This window comes from Triticum aestivum, chromosome 4B (genome assembly GCF_018294505.1).
Source record: "Triticum aestivum cultivar Chinese Spring chromosome 4B, IWGSC CS RefSeq v2.1, whole genome shotgun sequence".
NCBI classification, from domain to species: Eukaryota; Viridiplantae; Streptophyta; class Magnoliopsida; order Poales; family Poaceae; genus Triticum; species Triticum aestivum.
Window position 1 is genome coordinate 576,228,577 of NC_057804.1, and position 15,430 is coordinate 576,244,006.

The window sequence follows — 15,430 nt, forward strand, 5'->3', positions numbered from 1 at the left end:
GCAAGCAGCCTCAAGAAAAAACAGCAGCAACTTAGAGCTGACCAAGACTTGCTAGCCGACAGATGGACTGAAGTTCTCGCTGCCGAAGAGTACAAACTCGAACGCCCCTCCAAGAGCTACCCAAAGCGCAGGCTGCTACCCCAATTAGAGGAGGAAGCAACTAAACCTACATCACCAGCGTATGATGCGGCCGACCGGCCACCATGTGGCCGCGACAAAGAGGCCTTTCAGCCATCGACTCAAGCCGCACCCCGACGCCACTCGAAAAGTACCAAGGCACGGGGAAACGTACCAGACCTGCGAGACATATTGGAGGACAAGGCAAGGCAAACAAGATCGATCTACGGATCATGTGGGTGCCCCACGACACGTGACGATAACCGTCACGCCGGATATGGCAAATATGGCCAAGCCGAACACAACATACAAAGCTCATCTGAGCTACATCGTGATATAGCCTAGTACAGAGGCGCCGCACACCCACTATGCTTCACAAACGAAGTAATGGATCATCAAATCCCCGAGGGTTTTAAACCCGTAAACATCGAATCATACGATGGCACAACAGATCCTGCGGTATGGATCGAGGATTATCTCCTTCACATCCACATGGCCCGCGGTGATGATCTACATGCTATCAAATACCTCCCACTCAAGCTTAAAGGACCAGCTCGACATTGGATTAACATCTTGCCAGCAGAGTCAATTGGTTGCTGGGAGGACCTGGAATCCGCATTCCTTGACAATTTCTAGGGCACCTATGTGCAACCACCAGACGCCGATGACCTAAGCCACATAATTCAGTAGCCAGAGGAATCGGCCAGACAATTCTGGACATGGTTCCTAACCAAGAAAAATCAAATAGTTGACTGCCGGACGCAGAGGCCCTCGCAGCCTTCAAGCATAACATCCGAGACGAATGGCTTGCCCGGCACCTAGGATAGGAAAAGCCGAAATCCATGGCAGCCCTCACGACACTCATGACCCGCTTTTACGTGGGAGAAGACAGTCGGCTAGCTCGTAGCAATAACATGACCAAGAGCCCTGGTAATTCGGATACCAAGGACAACAATGGCAGGTCGCGTCACAACAAGCACAAGCGCCGCATTAACGGTGACAATACTGAGGATACGTCAGTTAATGCCGGATTCAGAGGCTCCAAACCCGGTCAGCGGAAAAAGCCATTCAAAAGAAATACTCCGGGCCCGTCCAGTTTAGACCGGATACTCGATCGCTCGTGCCAGATACACGGCACCCCTGAACAACCAGCCAATCACACCAACAGGGATTGTTGGGTGTTCAAGCAGGCGGGCAAGTTAAGTGCCGAAACAGAGACAAGGGGCTACATAGCAATGACGAGGAGGAGCCCCGGCCGCCGAACAACAGAGGACAGAAGGGCTTTCCCCCACAAGTGCGAACGGTGAACATGATATACGCAACCCACATCCCCAAAAGGGAACGGAAGCGTGCGCTCAGGGACGTATATGCGTTGGAGCCAGTTGCCCCAAAGTTCAACCCATGGTCCTCCTGCCCGATCACTTTTGATTGAAGGGACCACCCCACTAGCATTCGTCACGGCGGATTCGCCGCATTGGTCCTAGACCCAATAATTGACGGATTTCACCTCACTAGAGTCCTCATGGACGGCGGCAGCAGCCTGAACCTGCTTTATCAGGATACAGTGCAGAAAATGGGCATAGATCCCTCAAGGATTAAACCCACAAAGACGACCTTTAAAGGCGTCATACCAGGTGTAGAGGCCAGCTATACAGGCTCAGTTACACTCGAAGTGGTCTTCGGATCCCCGGATAATTTCCGAAGCGAGGAGTTAATCTTCGACATAGTCTCGTTCCGCAGTGGCTATCACGCCCTGCTCGGACGAACTGCATTTGCAAAGTTCAATGCGGTGCCGCACTATGCATATCTCAAGCTCAAGATGCCATGCCCTCGAGGAGTCATTACGGTCAATGGAAACACCGAACGCTCTGTCCCAACAGAGGAGGACACGGCGGCCCTCGCGGCGGAGTACAAAGTAGCCTCTCAAGGCAATTCTCCAGTCCGGCTGTTAAGCGTCTGGACACCGTCAAGCGCGCCCAAAGTAACCTACAACAAGACCGTCTGGCATGTTCCGAGCTAGCATAGCAGTGCGGCCCCAACCCCAGCCCTCGCAAACTCGCGAAACTAGTACCACGCGTACATAATTACGCTCTGGAAATACCATGGGCATAAGGGGAGGGGCACAACCACGGCATGCCCAGAATGCGGCTCAACCGACTAGGGGCTCCCGATTTTGTAATTTCTCTTTTCTTACTTTCAGGACTCCACTTTCAGGAAGGCCTGTCCGGCAGTACAATCGCCGAACACACGATGCAACAGCCAGGGAGACAGCAAGCCACGTCGAACGTCCAGGTGGTCTCTATAACGAGCTAAAATACCTGTCTTACTTAAAGTCTCGCAGCTTGCCCCTGGAGGGGGACATGTCAAATAATCCCATCTCTTGCTTATCGCACTATTTGTATCATTCTGCTTTCATAGCATCCCTTTAATAAACAATACATAGCTCTTGTCTATTATTGCATTCATTTTTTATGTACATATGTTCAGTTATGACATTATGCAACCATACACTTTGGTATGGCCAATACACCAGGGGCTTAAGTTCCCCAGAATACGGTGTGAGAAGACCGAACACTCTCATGAGTGCGGCACCCCGAACTTATAACATTATATGCATCGGCTCCGAATCATGTCTTGGGTCAATAGTTGGGTTTGACCGGCTCCCATGTTTTGGTACCTTATGTTCCGCTATATCGGCTAAGGTAGCGCTGGGAGAACTACTGCGATTGTGCCCCAGTTGAGCTGGGTTAATACCTCAGTAGAGAAAGCTAAAACTGACCGTCATGATAGGGCGAGAGCCGGTCGCTGTTCGAGAGGTTTTTTGAGTCCTTAAAGACTGATGCCGCTTAGAGCGAGGAGCTGGCTTTGTCCAGCCTAGGCGTGGATAGCGCCCCGAACTCGATCTTCCGAATACTAGGGGCTTCGCCGAAATTTAAAATTATAGAATTCTATGGCTAAGTGAGAGTGATAAAGCATTATAAGTCTGATTGCCTTGTTCGTTGTGCTGAGCGCCTCCCTCGAAGGACCCAAGAATGGGAACAAGAGCGCTCAGGTTTATCCCGAACACCCCTGCACTCGTGGCATGGGGGTAGAAGCCAACGACTTGCACCTCTCAGATTCAATAAACAGCCGCACAGAAGGTAATATGTTAAATTCAAAAAGCGTTGCTTCACACATATGAACAAGTTTTCAGCGCACAGGATAAAAACACGAGCGAGTTTACTCAAAAATTAAATCCTTGGAACATTTGTTCGCCACAAGGTGGGCACCCTTCAGGACGCCCTCATAGTACATCTCGGGCCTACGATGCTCCTTCCCCTCCGGTGGTCCTTCCGTCACCAGCTTCTCAGCATTCAGCTTGCCCCAATGCACCTTGGCACGGGCAAGGGCCCTACGGGCGCCTTCAATGCATACGAAGCGCTTGATGACTTCAAGCCACGGACAGGCATCCACCAGCCGCCTCACCAGCCCAAAGTAGATCTCAGGCAGGACCTCCCCAGGCCACAGCCGGCCTATAAGGCCCTTCATGGCCTGTTCGGCTACCTTATGGAGCTCGACCAGCTGCTTCAGCTAGTCGCTCAAGGGCATCGGGTGTCCGGCCTCAGCATACTGGGACCAGAACACCTTCTCCGTCGAGCTCCCTTCTTCGGCTCGGTAGAATGCGGCGGCGTCGGACACACTGCGGGGCAGATCTGCGAATGCTCCTAGAGAGCTCCGGATTCAGGTAAGTAACACGTAATTCACTTTCACATGCTTGATTTGCATAAAGAATGCCTTACCCGCCGCTATATTTTTCATCGCCTCAATATCCTGGAGGGCTTTTTGGGCTTCGGCCTTGGCAGATTTGGCGCTTTCAAGTGCCGAGGCAAGCTCGGACTCTCCCGTCTTTGAGTCAAGCTCTAAACTCTCGTGTTTCTTCATGAGTGCATTGAGCTCTTGCCGCACCTCCGCCACCCACGCCTCTTGTTTCTCTCACTCGGTGCGCTCCATGGCTGCATTATCTTCGGCCTTGGACAACGCTTCCTTCAGGGTCGCCACCTCGGTTGTGGCCCCTATAACATTCACGTTGGTCCTGTCACTATTTGCAACAAGGTATTTTTATATATACTTACATAAGGCACTACCTACCTTCCTTGTCATCGAGCTGCTTCTTGGCAAGGCCGAGCTCGTTCTCGGACGCTCGAGGCTCTGCTTCAATGCATCGACCTCTGCAATCAGTGCGGCAGAGGTCAGCAACGCAGCCTGCATTCCCATATTGACATATTTATGTTAGACTCTTGCGTATATCTTTTTAGATCCTCAGTCCGGCTTTTCTTTCCGAACACCAAACTGAGCATCAGGGGCTACTGTCTATGCGGTAACATTTTTTCATGTTTTAAATACATACCTCAAAGCCTGTTAGAAAGCTGGCATAGGGTTCTGTCAGCCCGCTTTTGGCAGACTGAACCTTCTGGATCACCGCACTCATAACAGTGCGGTGCCCCTCGTTGATGGAGGCGCCGTTAAGCACCTCCAGCAAATTGTCCGGCGCCTCCAGTTGGACGGAGGCCGCCGGCGTCGTAGGCTTGCCCTTCTTACGAAGGGGCCGCCTGCCGGACTCCAGAACTGCTGAAGGTTCCGGTACAGTGTCCGGCTCAGGGACGGATTTAGATCCTTCCAGGGTTTTATCTCCTTTGGGCCTGGAGTCCGGGAGGTCGCCTTGCTGTGCCTCCAGGACCACCTCCTCCTGGCTTAGCCCCTTTTGGGACTCCACCTCGGTTTCGTCCGTAGGGAGGGGGAGGTAGCCGTCGGGAGTGAAAGACTATTCACATCCGACGAATCCAAGGAGCCGCTCGACGATTTGTCGAGCTGAGCCTTGGGCGGACTGCATGATTATATTCGGTGTCAGAAGGTACTGTGCAAATAAAGGAACACCATGAATTATTCTGGTATACGGATACTTACGAATTGTCCAGGGGCTTGGCCCTGGACGGCCACTCCTCTCCGCCGTCTTCGGTGTCGGAGGCGTAGTCCGGAAGAAGGGTCTTCCCCTTCTTGGACCCTCTGGCCTCCCAAGTTGGGGCGGCCTTCCTTTTCTTTCCTCCCCCCGTTGGAGGGGGAGAGGCTTCTTCTTCCTCCTCCTCGTCTTCAGAGGAGGAGTGCGCTTCAGGGTCGTCGGGCGATGAGTCCGACACCACCAGGCGCCGGGAGCTACTTCGAGTTCTCGTGGCCTTCTTCTTGGCCTTCTTCTCCTGCACCACGTGAGGTGGCGAGACCAGCAACTTCGTCAAGCGTGCGTCTGCTGGGCCTTCGGGCAAAGGAGCCGGACAGTCGATCTGTCCGGCCTTCTTCTGCCACTCCTGTTAAAGGAATGGGAGTTTAGATCCCGCATAGAGTCAAACTATGAAAAACAAGTACCCTGTAATGGGTAAACTAAGCTTACCGCGCTGGCTTGGCGCTTTGCGCAGAATCCGCGATCCTCGGTAGTGGGAGGGTGAACCTCGGAGCTCTTGAAAAGCACCTTCCAAGCATCTTCGTGCGTTGTGTCGAAGAGCCTGGATAGAGTTTGGTGCTGGGCCGGGTCGTATTCCCACAGATTAAAAGCCCGCCGTTGACACGGGAGGATTCGGCGGAAGAGCATGACCTGGACTACATTGACGAGTTTAACCTTCTTGTCCATCAGGTTCTGGATGCAGGTTTGGAGTCCAGTCGCCTCTTCCAGATTACCCCACGACAGGCCCGTCTCTTTCCATGTGGTGAGCCGTGTGGGGATGCCAGATCAGAACTCAGGGGCCGCTGCCCATTCAGGGTCACGCGGCTCGGTGATGTAGAACCACCCCGATTGCCACCCTTTGATGGTTTCCACGAAGGAGCCCTCGAGCCATGTGACGTTGGCCATCTTGCCCACCATGGCGCCTCCGCACTCCATTTGTCAGCCGCCCACAACCTTTGGCTTGACATTGAAGGTCTTCAGCCATAAGACGAAGTGGGGCTGGATGCGGAGGAAGACCTCACACACGACGATAAACGCCGAGATGTTGAGGATGAAGTTCAGGGCCAGATCATGGAAATCCAGGCCGTAGTAGAACACAAGCCCCGGGACAAATGGGTGAAGAGGAAAGCCCAGTCCACGGAGGAAATGGGGGAGAAACACGACCCTCTCATGGGGCCTGGGGGTGGGGATGAGCTGCCCCTCATCTGGGAGCTGGTGCGTGATGTCGTTAGACAAGTATCCGGCTTTCCTCAGCTTTTTGATTTGCCCCTCCGTGATAGAGGAGGCCATCCACCTGCCTCCCGCTCCGGACATGGTTGGAGAAGGTCGAGGTGGGGAGTGCGGACTTGGGCGCTGGAGCTCGAGTGCGCAGGAATGGATAAGCGAAGGAGGAGGAAGGCGTAGATGGAAAGGGTGGATCCTTATCCCCTTATATGGGTGGCCGAAACTATGTGCCCCCACCAGCCTAGTAAAACTCGCTTATCTCCCAAGCGCCGTGATTAATGGCGTGGTTAGATTACCCACGCCCGTATTGATGAGAATCCCGGAATAAGAGGACACGATCTCTGCTTTGACAAGATGTGCCAAGGAAACCGCCTCGCTAAACGTGCTGAGGTGGGACAGTAAAACGATTCGAATAAAGGCTTGGCTGTGGCATGATGTCACGCTACGGAATACGTCAGCAGATTAGAATTGCGAATATTATTCTCTCTACGGTGGTATGTGGAAATTATTTTCAGAGCCGGACACTATCCTTGGGTTCAACATCTTCTATGAAGTATTCGGAGGAGGAACCCGCCTTGCAATGCATAAGACAATTTGCGCGCCGGACTCGTCGGCATTGAAGCCTGGTTCAGGGGCTACTGAGGGAGTCCTGGATTAGGGGGTGTCCGGATGGCCGGACTATGACCTTTGGCCGGACTCCCGGACTATGAAGATACAAGATTGAAGACTTCGTCCGTGTCCGGATGGGACTTTCCTTGGCGTGGAAGGCAAGCTTGGCGATACGGATATGTAGATCTCCTCCCATTGTAACCGACTCTGTGTAACCCTAGCCCTCTCCGGTGTCTATATAAACCGGAGGGTTTTAGTCCGTAGGACGAACAACAATCATACCATAGGCTAGCTTCTAGGGTTTAGCCTCTTTGATCTCGTGGTAGATCTACTCTTGTACTACCCATATCATCAATATTAATCAAGCAGGAGTAGGGTTTTACCTCCATCGAGAGGGCCCAAACCTAGGTAAAAACATCGTGTCCCTTGTCTCCTGTTACCATCCACCTAGACGCACAGTTCGGGACCCCCTACCCGAGATCCGCCTGTTTTGACACCGACAGGGGGTGTCCGGAGGACCGGACTATAACCTTTGGCCGGACTCCTGGACTATGAAGATACAAGATTGAAGACTTCGTCCCGTGTCCAGATGGGACTTTCCTTGGCGTGGAAGGCAAGCTTGGCGATACGGATATGTAGATCTCCTCCCATTGTAACTGACTCTGTGTAACCCTAGCCCTCTCCGGTGTCTATATAAACCGGAGGGTTTTAGTCCGTAGGACGAACAACAATCATACCATAGGCTAGCTTCTAGGGTTTAGCCTCTCTGATCTCGTGGTAGATCTACTCTTCTACCACCCATATCATCAATATTAATCAAGCAGGATTAGGGTTTTACCTCCATCGAGAGGGCCCGAACCTGGGTAAAAACATCGTGTCCCTTGTCTCCTGTTACCATCCGCCTAGACGCACAGTTCGGGACCCCCTACCCGAGATCTGCCGGTTTTGACACCGACACCCACGGCACCCCAAGATATTCAAGAATAGCCAAAAGCCTAAGCTTGGGGATGCCTCGGGAAGGCATCCCCTCTTTCGTCTTTGTTCATTGGTAACTTTACTTGGAGCTATATTTTTATTCGCCACATGATATGTGTTTTGCTTGGAGCGTCATGTATTATATTAGTCTTTGCTTTTTAGTTTACCACAATCATCCTTGTTGTACACACCTTTTGGGAGAAGCCTATTTTATTAAATTTATTAGAATTTGCTATGTGCTTCACTTATATCTTTTGAGCTGGATAGTTTTTGCTCTAGTGCTTCACTTATATCTTTTAGAGTGCGGTGGTGGCTTGATTTTATAGAAATTGCTAGTCTCTCATGCTTCACTTATATTATTTTGAGAGTCTTTTAGAATGGCATGGTATTTGCTATGGTTATAAATTGGTCCTAGAATGGTAGGCATCCAAGTTGGGTATAATAAAAACTATCATAGGAAGTGAATTGGATGCTATGATCAATTTGATACTTGATAATTGTTTTGAGATATGGAGGTAGTGATATTGAAGTCATGCTAGTTGGGTGATTATGAATTTAAAGAATGCTTGTGTTGAAGTTAGCAAGTCCAGTAGCATGCACGTATGGTTAAAGTTGTGTAACAAATTTGAAACATGGAGTGTACCTGGCTTGTGCATCCTTATGAGTGGCGTTCGGGGACGAGCGATGGTCTTTTCCTACCAATCTATCCCTCTAGGAGCATGCGCGTAGTGCTTGATTTTTGTTGACTTCTAAATTTTTGCAATAAGTATATGAGTTCTTTTAACTAATGTTGAGTCCATGGATTATACGCACTTTTACCTTTCCACCATTGCTAGCCTCTTCGATACCGTGCATTGCCCTTTCTCACCTTGAGAGTTGGTGCAAACTTCGCCGGTGCATCCAAACTCCGTGATATGATACGCTCTATCACACATAAACCTCCTTATATCTTCCTCAAAACAGCCACCATACCTACCTATTATGTCATTTCCATAGCCATTCCGAGATATATTGCCATGCAACTTTCCACCGTTCCGTTCATCATTATCATGACGTACTTTACTTTTGTCATATTGCCATTGCATGATCATGTAGTTGACATCGTATTTGTGGCAAAGCCACCATGCATAATTTTTCATACATGTCACTCTTGATTCATTGCATCATCCCGGTACACCACCGGAGGCATTCATATAGAGTCATATCTTGTTCTAGTTTCGAGTTGTAATTCATATGTTGTAATCAATGAAAGTGTGATGATCATCATTATTAGAGCATTGCCCAAAAAGAAAAAAAGAAAAAAAGAAAGGCCAAAAGAAAAGAAAATAGTCCAAAGAAAAAAAAAGAAAAAAAGAAAAAAAGAAAAAAAAGAAAATAAATAAAAGGGGCAATGCTACTATCTCTTTTTCCACACTTGTGCTTCAAAGTAGCACCATGTTCTTCATGTAGTGAGTCTCATATCTTGTGCTTCAAAGTAGCACCATGTTTTCCATATAGTGAGTCTCATATGTTGTCACTTTCATATACTAGTGGGAATTTTTCATTATAGAACTTGGCTTGTATATTCCTACGATGGGCTTCCTCAAATGCCGTAGGTCTTCGTGAGCAAGCAAGTTGGATGCACACCCACTAGTTTTCTTTTGTTGAGCATTCATTTATAGCTCTAGTGCATCCGTTGCATGGCAAACCCTACTCCTCATGTTGACATCAATTGATGGGCATCTCCATAGCTTGTTGATTATCCTCGTCAATGTGAGACTTTCTCTTTTTTTGTCTTCTCCACACAATCCCCATCATCATATTCTATTCCACCCATAGTGCTATATCCATGGCTCACGCTCATGTATTGCGTGAAGGTTGACAAAGTTTGAGATTATTTAAGTACGAAACAATTGCTTGGCTTGTCATCGGGGGTGTAGAATTTTGGAACATCTTTGTGTGACGAAAATGAAGCATAGCCTAACTATATGATTTTGTAGGGATGAACTTTCTTTAGCCATGTTATTTTGAGAAGACATGATTGCTTTGATTAGTATGCTTGAAGTGTTACTATTTCTTTTATCAATATGAACTTTTATTTTGAATCATTTGGATCTGAACATTCATGCCACAATAAACAAAATTACATTGAGAATTATGTTAGGTAGCATTCCACATCAAAAATTCTGTTTTTATCATTTACCTACTCGAGGACGAGCAGGAATTAAGCTTGGGGATGCTTGATACGTCTCCAACGTATCTATAATTTTTTATTGTTCCATGCTATTATATTACCCCTTTTGGATGTTTATGGGCTTTATTTTACACATTTATATCATTTTTGGGACTAACCTACTAACCGGAGGCCCAGCCCGTATTGCTGTTTTTTTGCCTATTTCAGTATTTCGAAGAAAAGGAATATCAAACGGAGTCCAAACGGAATGAAACCTTCGGGAGCGTGATTCTTGGAATGAATGTGATCCAGAGGACTTGGAGTGCAAGACAAGAAGAAGCCGAGGCGTCCACGAGATAGGAGGGCGCGTCCACCCCCTCTAGGCGCGCCCCCGTGTCTTGTGGGCCCCTCGGGCGGCCACCGACGTACTTCTCCCTCCTATATAAGCCTATGTACCCCGAAAACATCCAGGGAGCCAACGAAACACAATTTCCACCACCATAACCTTCTATATCCGCGAGATTCCATCTTGGAGCCTTCGCCGGTGCTCCGCCGGAGGGGGAATCGACCATGGAGGGCTTCTACATCAACACCATAGCCCTTCCGATGAGTTGTGAGTAGTTTACCACAGACCTTCGGGTCCATAGTTATTAGCTAGATGGATTCTTCTCTCTTTTTGGATCTCAATACAATGTTCTCCCCCTCCCTTGTGGAGATCTATTCGATGTAAACTCTTTTTGTGGTGTGTTTGTCGAGATCCGTCGAATTGTGGGTTTATGATCAAGTTTATCTATGAGAAATATTTGAATCTCCTCTGAATTATTTTATGTATGATTGAGTTATCTTTGCAAGTCTCTTCGAATTATCAGTTTGGTTTGGCCTACTAGATTGATCTTTCTTGCCATGGGAGAAGTGCTTAGCATTAGGTTCAATCTTGCGGTGTCCTTACCCAGTGACAGAAAGGGTTGCAAGGCACGTATTGTATTGTTGCCATCGAGGATAAAAAGATGGGGTTTATATCATATTGCATGAGTTTATCCCTCTACATCATGTCATCTTGCTTAATGTGTTACTCTGTTCTTTATGAACTTAATAGTCTAGATGCAGGCAGGAGTCGGTCGATGTGTGGAGTAATAGTAGTAGATGCAGGAAGGAGTCGGTCTACTTGTTGCGTACGTGATGCCTATATACATGATCATGCCTAGATAATCTCATAACTATTCGTTTTTCTATCAATTGCTCGACAGTAATTTGTTCACCCACCGTAATACTTATGCTATCTTGAGAGAAGCCTCTAGTGAAACCTATGGCCCCCGGGTCTATCTTTTATCATATTTGCTTTCAATCTTCTTTTATTTGCATCTTTACTTTTTGCATCTATAATATAAAATACCAAAAATATATTTATCTTATCATACTATCTCTATGAGATCTCACTTTCGCAAGTGGCCGTGAAGGGATTGACAACCCCTTTATTGCGTTGGTTGTGAGTTCTTTGTTTGTTTGTGTAGGTGCGTGGGACTTTTGAGGAGCCTCCTACTAGATTGATACCTTGGTTCTCAAAAACTGAGGGAAATACTTACGCTACTATTGCTGCATCACCCTTTCCTCTTCAAGGAAAACCAACGCAAGCTCAAGACGTAGCAATTACTGACTTGTCTGGCATCTTCTTCTTCTCAAGTTCTTCCTTTAGATCAGCCAGAGCAAGTTGTGTGCTGCCTAATTGACTCATTGTCTGCTCCTTCTCAGCCACCATCTTAGCAAAATCAAGCTTGAAATGCCTCAACTCATTCTCCATCTTCTTCTTCTCTTCAAGAACCTTCAAATTTTCTTCAGCACTCACAACATTCTGTCTGAGCCTCTGTTTTTTCTCCTTTTCATACATGGTCCATAAACTATCTAGGCTCATCTTCAGAGCATCAGGCCACTCAGGGTCAACCCACTCAACATATCTGCATTTAGGTACTCCCTAACAATTTAGACCAAACAAAAAATTCAATTAACTGGGAATATTCAGTTGTGTGCATGATGATGAAACTTAAAACATACTTCAAATGACTTCCTGTTTAGCAGTGCCAAATGCAAAAAAAATACTAACCTTCCGTGCACAAGCTAGAAACCTTCTGCCACTATCAACAGATTCAAATGCCACATGCTTCTCACACAAAGATCCATGCCCACATCTAAAGCTAGGCAGATCTGTAGCCAAGCCAATCCATTCCTCACAGGAAATTGTGGTAGGTGGCTAAACAAAAGAGAGACATTTGGAATCAATTGATAGAGAAACCCTAGCTGGGAAACCCTAGACTGGGTGGGGAGCACACTAACCTTGCTGGTCACATAGTCATCTTCAGAAGAACTAGGAAGATCATCCCAGGACACCATGGTTACTGCTGGATGAAGATGAGAAGGGGATCTGGTGGTGCTATTGGACAGAGGAGAGAAGGGATCTGGTGGTGCATGAAATTGAAGATGAAATATGAGGAAGAAGAAGGGGATCTGGTGGTGGTGGTGGTGGTTGTGGTGGTGTACCAAAGCTACATGTAGAGTGCAAGTTGCTGGGTGGGTGTTTGCAGCAGGTGCAAGTACATGCTTGCTTTTGAGTTCAGTTGTGTTGAGAAAGGGGACCTGGGCTGACATGAGTTACAGTTATGACAACAATTAGTTAACATAAGTTAGTTCAGTTATGCCAGCAATTAGGTTAAGTGCATTTCTGTCAGCAATTAGTTATGACAGCAGTTCTGTCAGTACTTTCAAAGCAATGCGGATAAGTACAATTCTGACAGAATTAGGAGAAAGTACACTTCTGTCAGAATTAGTTTAACTACACTTCTGACATCAAATACAGTTCAAACATTAGGACAAAGTCTTCAGATTATTGATATATTATCCATTATAGCAAGCATTACAACCAAGACTTCATACTGAGCAAACAACCACAATGGCTTTTAGTATGCTCAATTTAGAACAAGAGACCTCTTAGAACACCTACACCTACTCATTTAACAACACTTCACTTCTTCATAATTAAGGTGCAGCACATCACACAAAGCACTATAACAACAGCCATCAGCAGCTTTAGCAGCAGCAAAATCTCTCTACCTAATCCAAACAGCATAGCAACTTGCCGCTTGGTAGCATACTTATTCTTAGTGGAGCTGGCATAATTAGTTCTGCCTAGAGTGCCCCTTCCAGCCATGCCTCTTCTAGCCATGCCCCTTACAACAGTGCTTCTGCCTGCCATTGATTCAGTCCTCTGCCTCTCAAGCTCTTCCCTCCTGTCCTCAGCTGCACCAATTGCATCTACAGCAGCATCACCAACCAGATGCCTTGTTTCAACCAGATGCACCACATATTCAAGCTCCCAGCGCCAAAAATCACAAGTGACCTGAGAAAAAAATAACAGAGTGACAGTAAAGTTCATAGTGCATGAATCAATGGTAGACTAGTTAACCAACTAGTTCTATGAGTAATTTTGCAACCAAGGACAGTCTAAACTACTGTATTAATCAGAGCAATGACTAGTTAACCAACTAATGTGCCTAATTTAATCAGTGCTCTACTTCAGTACTACTGTTGCTAAGAATGGACATGGCATGAATCAACAAGTATATAGGAACGGGCACTTACAGTGTGGTTGACACACTTGTAGAAGGTCCATCTATCGTGCTCATCGGTGCTAGACCGGTAGAACCTCACCTGCTCGCCGTAATCCGGGCACCCGATCAATGGTACAACAACGGAGCGGCCACGCAATGCATTGCAGACGAAGCTGGAAGATGACATGACAATGGGGACAGAGGCGATGGAGGAGGGCATCGGCAATGGCTGCAGCGGCGGAGGGCGTCGATGTCGGCAATGGCTGCCGTGGTGGGGACAAGAGTTGGGCTAGCGTTGGGAGGAGAAGAAGAGGATAAGCGAGCGGCCGACCAGGTGCGCGGTCGCTCCGACCAGGTGCGAGTGCGACCAAGTGTGATAGCCTGAATTTGCCTTCTCTCCTTTTCCGGACTTTCTTTTGCATTTGCTTTGGATTTGGAGTTTTGAATCAATTCAAATGGACTTGAACACTTGGGCCTACCCTTGATTTTCACCCAAGTGACCCATCCACCTCTAACTCACCTTTCCTTCTCTGAAAAACTCCCACAAAAGCCCAAGGAATATTTTTCATAAAAGAAAAATATTCATTTTCTCCCTGAAAATCACTTCAGAGAAGTATGCTCCAAAGCAACCCCTAGATTTCTTGCTCCAAAAATCCTGAATAAATTCACAAATATTCTTTGAACCCTAGGGCACCTTCTTGAGCAAAAATATTTCATAACTTTTTGGAATATTTTTGCTACAGAAAATCGTTTATGTTCTGGACAGAATGATCACTTTGCACAACAAGTATATTTTTGCTTGATCTTTTAGGGCTGATCTTTTCTGAGCTTGATTACCCTCCTAAGAGATTGCTAAACCCCAAAGGACAGCCTTTTAGTTCTTACTAAATTTTTCTCACCGGAGCTCACAATTTTCTGTCGAGAAACTTTCCAGGAAGAAAGCCACTCCCACAGTTCACCTATGACCCAGCCAACCATGCAAAACAACCAAAACCATTAAGAACTACCTGTCAGACATGGTGTTTGCGCTTAGCTCAGGTTGATGCCAAAGTTCACGTGGTGACCACGTTCATCCAAGTGGGTTGGCATGTGACCGACGCGCTATGCGGTGCGCCAACTCCTCTGTTTCACGCGTGCTCGTTGCGCATGCTTCCACACCTTGCCAAATCGTGCCCCCATCTTCGTTTGCACCTCATTAACTCCACCCTGGCGCTCGCTGATGCCGGAGCTCGCCGCAGCGAGCACGGCATGACGCGGCCAAGGAAATAGTGCGCCCGTGCCCCCATGCTCATCACGTACCGCCCTCCTGTGCTTGTCGCAGCTCGTCTACAGCCCTCGCGTGATCTCCGGCGTCTTCTCCCCCTCTAACTAACGCCATTCATCGCTGATGACACTCTAGAGAGCTCCGATGAGCTCTCGATCCCACCTCGGCCTCGCCTATAAATAGAGCTCCCCTGAGCTCGTTTCTCTCCGCACACACACTCAGCACACCTCCACACCACCGTAGGAAGCCGCAGCCCGGTCGGGCAGGCCTCTGGCCGCCGTCCCCGTCCCAAGCTCGCCGAAGATCCCCGTCCTCTGCCCCCTCCCTCTCCAGAGCCACTTGAGCTCCACTGACCACTCTGGCGTGTTCGTGGTGGTCCACTGGTGCATGTTGGTGCCGTTGGAGCTGCTGGACTGGCCCTGCTTCACTGGAACCACCATCTCCGACGAGCTCTACCCGTCGCCGCTGCTGGAGAGCTCCGTTCCGACCCTGTTCGGACGCCCCTAGCCATGCTACGG

General features: G+C 48.1%; 1 protein-coding gene across 1 annotated transcript in view; it reads right to left on the reverse strand.

Moving 5' to 3' along the window:
• LOC123090231 (uncharacterized) overlaps positions 1–13,868 on the reverse strand; it is a 28,568-nt gene extending 14,700 nt beyond the window's left edge. Inside the window, exons 1-6 of the mRNA XM_044511635.1 lie at positions 13,680–13,868; positions 13,144–13,437; positions 12,378–12,569; positions 12,148–12,294; positions 11,749–11,868; positions 5,829–5,839 (exon numbers count right to left, since the gene is read on the reverse strand). Coding sequence (XP_044367570.1) covers positions 5,829–5,839; positions 11,749–11,868; positions 12,148–12,294; positions 12,378–12,569; positions 13,144–13,437; positions 13,680–13,868 — 953 coding nt within the window. The remainder of the gene's footprint in view (positions 1–5,828; positions 5,840–11,748; positions 11,869–12,147; positions 12,295–12,377; positions 12,570–13,143; positions 13,438–13,679) is intronic.
• Positions 13,869–15,430: the final 1,562 nt, after the last annotated feature.